The following is a 9,689-nucleotide window of genomic DNA, read 5'->3' as shown; positions in this document are numbered from 1 at the left end:
CAGCGCTTGCGCTGCAGCTCTCGCGGCCACAGATGCAGTGATGTCAGTCGCGAAAGTTTCGGCTCTAAGAGGTGGCTCTTCAGGAGGGGCTACAAACACAACAGCCTAGCCGGCACACCATAGGAGAGGTTAACTGCGAGACACCAGCGGGGGGTGGGGGGTGGCGGCGGCTACACCGTTGCACAATCGGATAAGCGGCCTCTCCACGGTCGCCCCTGAATTTTATCATGATATTTTTATGAGCTGTCTTAGGTACATATACACCTGAAATAAAGGAATGTATTTAGTGTTTGGGTAAAAGAAGAAGAAGGAAAAGAAAAAGATTAAACGTTTAATTTTTAAATTCATTGTTGTTTCTATTTCTAGTGTGAGGTGACAGGTGTATTATCTTTGTCACATGCTTTACCAACAGGTTGGATGTCTGTTTCTGTTGATATTTAGCAGTCAATAGCCCGAGTAACGTTGCGCATGAGTCTTTTGACCCAAGGCGATCTGCCAAATCAAAAAGTATAAACATTTCTATACCGGATCGGTGGGTTTAAACAACAATCGCCTCCGGTGCTGTTGGCCGACGACCAAGAAGAGGAGGGGAAAGTATGCCTGGAGAAGGTTGAGATGGTGGCGACAACTGAAAGGAGGTGGAGATTATGGTCTGCTGTAGGGTTAAATGAGTTTTTCTTGGTGTGTCAAGATTAAGACGACTGTATTTTCTTCTTTCGTTGTTAAAATCCTGCATTCGTTTTATTTTTTTATTTTTTTTTATTAAACCAATACCTATTTTTAATATATTATTGTTAATGTCAGTGACTTTTTTCTTGTCTTTTCTCACAGTTACATATACACAAATGTAACTGTCATTAGGCCTAACATATAATGAATATACACTGAAATGTGTATGTTTGTGATGTTTGTCCCGTCAGTGCTTTTGATGGCTGCTTTGTTGATCTGCGTAGGATCTCAGAACTTGTGAGTATAACTCAAAAGTCTTCTTCATGCATTCCTTTAAATTCATTTTAATTTACATCACGATTATTTTAACTGTCTTAGATACATGTACAACTGAAATAAATGGATTTGTTGTTTGGGTAAAAGAAGAAGAACAAGAAGCAATCACATGTGTTGTTACATCCTTTACCAACAGTTTGGGTGTCTGTTTATTTTTAGAGAAATGTGCTGCAAGCTGCACCTCTGTGATGAAAATGAAATGTTATTTCACAGATATTAGATGTGCAGTAATCAGAATCCACATCATTCCGCGTGCCACATTTTTATTCTTGCTCTGTATCGTCATAATGAAGCATTTTAACATTAGTAGATTTTTGTTACAGTATATTACAAATTCATGTTGAATTCATGCGATTTTATGCAGTCTTGTGGGAATTAAATACTAGATTTATCTAGTAAAAATTAAGGGAGGGGGAAAAAATCACGTTAGATGACCACATTGTAGTCATGTGGGAGCGATGTGCACATCAAACTCAAATATTTTCCAAGTACAGGGACAAAATAAGTCAACTTTAAAGTCAAATCGTCCTTAAGTGCTATAAATCCGACATAGATAAAAGATGGAAAACCAAGTCCACACAGACAGTCCTTCTGAATGAACTGAGCAGGTTACCGAAACGCCTGCAGCATCTGCAGCACCGGGAGATCCACGCGCAGCTCAGTTTTTTCACCTGTTCACTCAAGTCGCAGGTTGACACATTTTTCTCACAGATCTCTCAGTGGCCCGAAGCTTCTCACCCTGAGCCCTGAGCAAGATCGACCTGGTCTGTTTAGCTGAGCCAAAACCCCGTTAATCTTCTGATGTACGTTTGTCTCCACTCTTCATAACCGCTCTGCAGCGGTCCGACTTGGGTCAACGGTCCTGCAGCTCAAGGCGGGGCACCCACTCATACCTGCTGCGACTCTCCTCGCAGAATTTGGCGACGTGCTGCAGGGCCTGACAGTGCAGAAGCTGCTCCGGAGGGTTCTGCAAAACAAAGCAGGAGCGGACAATTGTGTTTAACTATAGTTTATTTATCATGTAACACACATTAGAAAAGTTTGATAAACGCACTGCAGCCGAAAGGAACGCTACACTTACAGCGCGTCACTTACAGTGACCAGGATGCAATGCAGGTCCCGGGGTTGGTTTCCATTGGTGTTGTTGGTGTCCTCCAGTAGCTGAGTCAGCCGCCTCATTCCCGACACTCGCAGGATGTCGAGGTAATTGTCGTAGCAGAAAGACTGCAGCAGCGTGAAGTGAATCTGCAGCGCACTGTCATCTTCATCGTCCTCATCAGCGGCGAGGACGCACAGCACCGCACCATCCGGGTTTCTACACGCGGGACAGGAGGTCAAAATCATGTTGTGTTGAGATTAGTATTATTCGGATATTGCACGACTTACTGTACATTATTGCTTACTCATTCAGAAATTTGGCAGACTCATAAACTCCTGCAGTCAAACAGTTGTGATGATGAGCTGCAACCAACAAATGTTCCAACGTGTCGCTGATGGTCTCCATCCTGCAGAAATACGAAGGAAATGTTTGCAAAATCACGGCTAATAGAGACGGTTGAATTCAAACTGCACTAAAACCTGATCAAAAATGAAACTTGTGCCGGTGCGTAATTACGCATCACACATGCAACGCAACTTTTTTTGTTGAATCCCAGAGAGCGTAAAAGTCTGAGGCAAATCGATTATCTCTGAGAAAGGAAGATTCTCTGTCTCTGGAGGTCAGGCCTGCACTGTACCTATACCTGCACTGCAAGCAAGACTTTGCCCCTCCTGCTGTTATCCTATTATCAGTTCACCCATGCCCCCACCCCATTTCAGCGACTACTCCCTCTCTCCCCCCTCCTCTTTCTGCACACACTCAAGTTTATTTGCTTGGAGTTTTCAAACATGCACACTAATAACCTTTGCTGTTTAAAACTAAATATTAAACTCTCTATACAGAAATTTTTTTTTTTTTGGTTTAAGGAATAACCTCCGGAGATAAGCTTCTATATTAGACATGGTGCGTGACGTTTTTCATGGAGAAAGTCGCTGCAATTTGACTGAATAGGAGCGCAGAAAAACATCAGAATAAGATTCTCATACCTATATTTCAAACTTATGTATGCAGCATCTCTGTTTCTATCTCATGCATGCTTTACAACACGTAGGGCTATCAAACATGTCTGGACGTCCCCCTCCCCCTCTTTCATGAGGTCCTGCAGACCTAAAATGGACTTTCCAAACAAAACCAGGTCCAAGACCCATGTCCCCACCTCCCAGTCAGGACATGAGGCAGTGAAACCTGTTCAACGAGGCTGCGTCCTGATACTTGGAAACGGTCCATTCAGTGGCTTTACGCGGGTTCTGCTCTCTTTTGTTCGGTGATTTCAGAGACTGGGAGACATTAAGGGGGACATTTCAAGGATTCACATAAATTAAACTAAAAACAATTCAGGAATCTGCAAGCTGTAGGAGACAGATGTTTGAAAGTGCATTGATTTTTAGGCTGATGTACTCAAACATTAAGGACATCAAGTGTTCACTGTCTCTGCAGGCACAACTTCTTTTAAGCCCCCCTTAAATATCTGATCAATGTCTTGCCTAAATCAAATCAGTTAATCAGTGGCGCCTACACAGAGAAACGATAGTGAAGTTCACTGACAAAGCTCCAGGGTCAAAGTTACAGGGATGTACCTGAAAGCAGCATTAACGGTCATGTCGGGTTCCTGGGGCCTTGGAGCCAGCTGGAGCTGCGTGTTTGCTTCTTTCCCTGCAGGTAAAACGTCTGAAAGTCGCACACCGTCGGTGAGGGAAATCTAAGACATGATAAAGGGAGGGGGGGTTAAAGGACTGGATTCAACCTCACTGATTCGGATTAATGTGCAAATCATAGCGGGAACAGTTTCATATTTTGCAGTTATTTTATTTCATTTTATTTTTTAATTTCGTTTAAAATTTGTTTTCTGTAAGTATGAACAAGTGGAGTCAACACTCAAGCATTTTCACCCAGGTTACCAGATTAGGATTAAGCCTATAAACAAAAAACTGTGAAGATCGGGGTGGTGGTGGGGGGGGGGGGGGGGGGGGGGGGGGGGGGGGGGTCATGGGTAATTCAGTCCATGTATCTCATGAATGAGAAAAACTCGAAGAAGCCCACAAAGCCTAATGATTGATTATGTCATCAGTGGCGCTGATAAGAAGAAATGGTGCCTTTCAGTAACTACAGCATCAGCGTTTCAGTTACGTGAATGCAGCATTAATAATAACTGTTCGGTTTTGGGTTTTCTTTATTTTTTTTAGTCTAATTTTTATTTTTCTATCGCCAAACAATTTTTTTGACCCACTCTGTTTTCATTTAGATTTATTTCACTGTAACAGCCTTGGTGTATTTCGTTCGTGTGAAAATAATGCACAGAACTGACAATGAAATGCATCAGCAGGGATCTCATGTATGTAGTTCAGTGTCACAGCAAAACCAAAAACATGAGTTTGTAAGCGCGTTCTGAACCTCGTCCCTCAGAAACGATGATAAAGATTTTAAGCTTGTGACGTGTTCTTAACTGTGACATCTACCTCATGCGCTGGTGGGAGCATCAACTTCAGGACAGTCTTATTATATTGCAAACTTACTGTAATGCAGTTATTGTTTTGTTTTTTTCGTTTTTTTTTTGTCTCTTTTTTTTGTCCATTTAATTATATTATATTTAAATATCTAAATAACTATTTGGTGTTTGGTGTGTAGCTAATTTTTCCTGCTGGGCGTCAATATTTATCTTTTACTTTGAGAGGCCTTAAATCTAATTTTTATGTTTGAAATTATACATTTAAAGAATAAACATCAAGTTTTCATATTTCCCCAACTGTTGAATCGGGATTCAGGAACAAAGAACACACTGAAAATTTTAATCTTTCACTTTTATTTACAGCAACGGCAACAACAACAACTCCTGCGGCTTGGGTAACGATAAGAGCAAACGTAGTAACAAGAAAGGCAGTGCACCGACGAGTCCCGGCGGCGGCTCTCCTCGCAGAAGCTGCTGAGGATCTTCAGGGCCCGGCAGGGCAGCGGCTGCACCGGAGGGCCCTGCAAGCAGAGGGGGTTGGGTTAAAGGACGGTAGCCTATTATAAAATCATGCATTTAATAATTGTTACATCTCGGTGTTTTAATGGAGATAATAGATAAATATGAGGCATTTAAAAACTGCGTTTTCAGCACAGTTTGGACCTACAGTGACCAGAATGCAGTGCAGGTCGTTCCCACTGCTGTCAAACTTCAACAGCTCTGTCAGACGTCTCGTGTTGGTCGACCACATGACGCTGACGTTCTTCTTGTAGCACATATCCTTTAGCTGGATTAGATTCATCTGTAATATAACGTCACTCTCGGTATCCTTTTCGTCGGCGAGTACGCACAGGATGACACTGCGCGGGTTTCTGCGGGAAACAGGAGAACAGACTCGCTTATTGTCAGTATTACGACATTATTCTGATATTAGATCCTGTGGTGCCTTCAAACTGCGGGGCATTAGGATGCTTACGCTTTCATGTATCTGTAGGACTCAGTGACACCAACTGTGATGCAGTTCTGGTGATGAGCTTCCACCAGCAGCTCCTCCAAAGCCTGATCCACCATCTTCATCCTACAGATATATGCAGACGGTTAGAAACTAAGACAAAACAGCCCCAAAGACCACAAACAACCCCAAAGAAAGACACAAAATTAGAATGCATCTATTTAAGTATGATTTATATAAACTATATAAAATCGAAAATTTGTGCAAATTCGCGCCAGCGTGCAATTACGCACGCTTACAGAGAAACGCTATCCGTTTATTTTGGTTTAAAACTTCGATTCGGATCAAATTAGCGGCATAAGAAAAATAAAGGAATCGGAAAAAATTTTAACTCTTCGGCACAAAACGCAGAATGTGACACTGAAGGCAAACGAAAATAAATAAACCGTGAAGTCTTACATCCACTGTTCTGCCATTCTGAATGTGGCAAAGGAGCAAAACTCTAACGCAGGCGCAGAGGGTCTGTCTGAGAGAAAACTGAGCCAGCGGTCAGCCAGGTCCTGCATTTATACACCGGTGGGTTGGGTTAGCCCACCTGCACACAGCAGGAAGGTAGAAAAAGGTAGAAAAAAGTATTTGCACGTCAAGTGTTCTCTGAAGTCCCCAAAACTGAACAGATAATGTTTTTAAATCAACTCAACTTCAACTGGAAAATTTGGAAGCGAGATTATGACACTATAATACAACTCGCAGCCCTTAATAATATTGTGTAATTATAAGTGGTGGACTGAAGCAATGTTTTAGACCACACCACCACTCAGTCTATAATTATTATAGTATTTATAGAAGATTAGAAAGTAAAGAAACATGTCTGTCGGCTGCCTGAATTCAACTCCAGGAGGTCAAAGGAATAAAAAAGTTTTCGTTTGTGAAAGTGAGGATTCCGCTTCTCAAACATAAAGCATAAATTATGATAACAGGGGAAATCATTTCCGTTTGGAGAATTTAATTTTTTAAATCAAGCTCCACAAAATTCACATTTAGATTGTCACAGTGTAATTTAAACCTTAACTATTCAGTTTTATACACGTATTTATAACTTTACAATACATGTAAAATACATTTTATTTTTAATTTTTATTTATTTTATTTTTATTTATTTCATTTACCTGACTGTAGTCAGAAAGAGGTAAAGTAATAGTTTAAACATCATGTTTATTATTGAGATGCTCACATGAAGATATTTAAATAACAAAAAACGAAACAAATATTTCCTCTGACCCTGAACAGAGCGTGAAAAACAAAACTTAATGACCCCTTTCACATTAAAATACAATCGACCTGCTCAGGGATTACTGCGGCAACAGGTCTTTCATTTACTTCATGAAACAAACCCGAAGCCCTCATTATCATTTAATCAATGCGGCCGATATGAAAGCAGGCTGATTAACTTAATTCACAGGGATGTCCGTGAAAGCAGCATCAATGATCGTCGTTGATCGAGTCTTTGTTTCTCAGTTCCAGGTGTGTGTTTGTGTTTGTGTGTGTGTGTGTGTGTGTGTGTGTGTGGGTGGGTGGGTGGTTGAGGGGGGCTTGGAGCCAGTCTCAAAGCTAAACTATACACGCATGTCTATTAGTGAAAAATAAATATGACAATAGAAAGAGTTTTGCTCCGGACAGTCATGATTTCACTGTTTTCCGTTTCCATCAGACATCAGTCCAACATTAATTACAGAATTCATTTACCTCATAATTGACCTTCTTTAGGCAGGAGAATCAACTTCATTCTTACTGTATTATTATTACAAACTCGCTGCAATGCAGTTGTTGTTTGTTGGCTTTAGTTTTCCCCTCATCCGCCCCCCCCCCCCTTGAAAACTTTCTGCCTGATCTCGACACAAACCTGCTCCCTCCTCGCTGGGACAGTCCCGGGTTATTTCCATGTGAAAAGCTCCTCCATTTGTGGCTTGATGAGGTCGTTAGCGGCCTTTCAGCCTGTTATCAAAGACAAAAGAGAACCCGGTCGTGACTGTGATGAAGAACACGGGCAGACACCAAACCTGCACACTGACTGAAGCACTGGCGGCTAATGAGCTGTTACCACATCTGATTAGTTTAATAAGAGACCGTGTGAGGAGCGCAGGAGCAGAAAACGAGGACCTAAAATGCTTTTAACGTGCAAAGCTGTAGAAATACTTTGGGGCCAAAAACTGTAAATAAGGAATGTAACAAATATTATTACAGTTAAGCTTCGTTAACAAAATAAATAATTTTGTTTAAATCAACGTTGTATGAAAACTTTTAAGGTACTTTAAAATTTTAATTGGCTTTCAATGTTTGGATTTAAAAATCTTTCAAATAGATCACTTACACATTTTTTTCATATGCACATTAAGAGGGAGAACAGCAAATATTGTTTGCGCCAGTATAAAAAAGAAAGGCCCAGGGGATTATCACAGTTAATCCAGAATTTTTACACGGTTGTTAGCCTGTGGCTCCGGATTTACTGGCAGTGCCAGGATGGCTGTTAAGCCCAGTGGACTGATTAACGCAGAGCTTTCCGCTGGCTATAACTGTGTGGCGCAAACGAAATAGGTGCATAGGTGTGGGTGGCTGCTCTCCACCTCTGTGCAAATGCAGTGAAAGAAAGAGACTCAGACTTATGGTTTACCTGCTTGCTTCACAGTAGGTTTATAATGAAGGTTGCAGGTTCTATTAAAATATCCTGGTGGAGAGGCTGAGCATTACATTCACGATACAATCACTGTATGTGATTACCTCTTCATAGCTGGGGTTCTCTGGGGGATATGAGACCATCACTGTTACTACAGCTGGACCCTATCCTAGCTGTTACATGGTGAGAGGTGGTGCACAGTACGGACAATGAGGTATGCAGTTCTGCGTCTGAAAAGAGAAGCCAAAATGGAAATGCTTTTTTACCTTTTTTTAATGACCATGGGTTGATACTTGTGGTAAGATAACAGTACCAACTACACCACCGCAATCTCAGGGAAAATGTTTGCTTTTCTTGGCCCGTTGCACTTACTGCCACCTAGTGGTGAAATTAATAGTTAAAATGTGCAAATTGTACTCATTTGCTGAGCATTTTGCTTACTTCAGTCACCGTCACGTATAATTAGTACTGACTATATAGTTTTCATCCTCAGTTCAAACTTTTCATGGCTGTGAACTTGATAGAAATAAACTGAATACTCGAATGTCTTTTATTGGGACAACCCCGCCTCAAGGGAAGCAATGAATACTTTTATGGCAGAGAAACGTAGTTTGACTCTTGGAGGCATTAACTGCCACCTTGGCCCCTGGTACCATGAGGGATCCATCCATCCCACCATTTCCTTCTGCTGAGGATTTCATGTATTCCAGATTTTCATCAAAGGGAATCATTTATCCCTGCCAGCTCCTGGAGCCATATGTTGGTTTTCCTGCCCACCTTGCACTTAAAATGGCCCAAACAGTGTGTTTTGCCCTGTGATGTTGTGATTTCGCAGGTAAACATGAATCTATGCGACCAGTTGATCTATGAGTTACTGTTGTGCATTTAATGCAGGCTGCTCCACTGACAGGTTTTCACAGTGATTGGTGCAGCTGACTGTACAGCAGAATAAGGAAGGTGCAAATATCACAGACAACCCTTTACCTTGTGTGAGCCTCTTACCTTTGAAGTGGAAGTATTCCTGCAAAATTATCATGCCACTAGAAGTAGCAAACTGATTTTAGGATCACCCTGACCAGACCACCCTGATAAACAGTTCACAGGGTGGAAATGTTCACACTCTGAGCACCTCAGATTGGCAAATTAACTTTATTACATTTAACTACATAAAAATGGTAAAAAAAAATCTCTGAGCACACAGACTGTCATCATCAAAAGCCTCTTAAAAAAAATAAATAATGAACTTGTGTAAACTGACTTCTCTATGGGACAGTGTGTAGGAGGGTGGTGGCATCAAATCAAGGACTGCCTGTGAAGGAAGTGAATGCTTATTGCTTTCTCTCTAAATAAGGATTTCATGTAGACTTTATATCAGCAACCTGTTAGTTTCTCACAGTCACATGTTTTGAACAAATGTAGCCTTTTTCTGAAGTGCTACGAGGGTCTGAGGATACATCCCCTTTGTTCCATCAAGGGATGACCCTCATTGTGGCGAGAGACAGGGTACATCCTG

The 9,689-nt window shown here is 41.4% G+C and overlaps 2 protein-coding genes across 2 annotated transcripts; both read right to left on the bottom strand.

The window, feature by feature from the left end:
- Nucleotides 1-1,858: 1,858 nt before the first annotated feature.
- On the bottom strand, nucleotides 1,859-2,509 carry LOC115779177 (growth arrest and DNA damage-inducible protein GADD45 beta-like). Its single transcript, XM_030727693.1, has 3 exons — nucleotides 2,409-2,509; nucleotides 2,101-2,320; nucleotides 1,859-1,972 (listed from the first exon to the last, which is right to left on the bottom strand). Exons 1-3 carry the CDS (start codon nucleotides 2,507-2,509, stop codon nucleotides 1,859-1,861), a joined length of 435 nt encoding a protein of 144 aa, XP_030583553.1.
- Nucleotides 2,510-3,267: 758 nt separating this feature from the next.
- On the bottom strand, nucleotides 3,268-6,061 carry LOC115778904 (growth arrest and DNA damage-inducible protein GADD45 beta-like). The gene is made up of 6 exons (XM_030727278.1): nucleotides 5,962-6,061; nucleotides 5,527-5,628; nucleotides 5,218-5,422; nucleotides 4,988-5,071; nucleotides 3,672-3,803; nucleotides 3,268-3,381 (listed from the first exon to the last, which is right to left on the bottom strand). Exons 1-6 carry the CDS (start codon nucleotides 5,976-5,978, stop codon nucleotides 3,268-3,270), a joined length of 654 nt encoding a protein of 217 aa, XP_030583138.1. The 5' UTR covers nucleotides 5,979-6,061.
- Between the last annotated feature and the right edge of the window lie 3,628 nt (nucleotides 6,062-9,689).

The sequence above is a fragment of the Archocentrus centrarchus genome, chromosome 4, assembly GCF_007364275.1.
Source record: "Archocentrus centrarchus isolate MPI-CPG fArcCen1 chromosome 4, fArcCen1, whole genome shotgun sequence".
NCBI classification, from domain to species: domain Eukaryota; kingdom Metazoa; phylum Chordata; class Actinopteri; order Cichliformes; family Cichlidae; genus Archocentrus; species Archocentrus centrarchus.
Note: the sequence above shows the minus strand (reverse complement) of the source record. Positions and strands in the feature narration are given on the sequence as shown.

Excerpts from the sequence above, each read along its gene's own strand:
- LOC115779177 (XM_030727693.1), bottom strand. The coding sequence starts at position 2,509 with ATGGAGACCATCAGCGACACGTTGGAACATTTGTTGGTTGCAGCTCAT. Across the intron at positions 2,321-2,408 it reads TCTGCCAAATTTCTGAATGA|AAACCCGGATGGTGCGGTGC; the intron begins GTAAGCAATAAT and ends TCCCGCGTGTAG. Across the intron at positions 1,973-2,100 it reads TGCATTGCATCCTGGTCACT|AACCCTCCGGAGCAGCTTCT; the intron begins GTAAGTGACGCG and ends TTTGTTTTGCAG.
- LOC115778904 (XM_030727278.1), bottom strand. Across the intron at positions 3,804-4,987 it reads GCCGCCGCCGGGACTCGTCG|ATTTCCCTCACCGACGGTGT; the intron begins GTGCACTGCCTT and ends ATCATGTCTTAG. Across the intron at positions 3,382-3,671 it reads CTGCTTTCAGGTACATCCCT|TCTCTGAAATCACCGAACAA; the intron begins GTAACTTTGACC and ends AATGTCTCCCAG.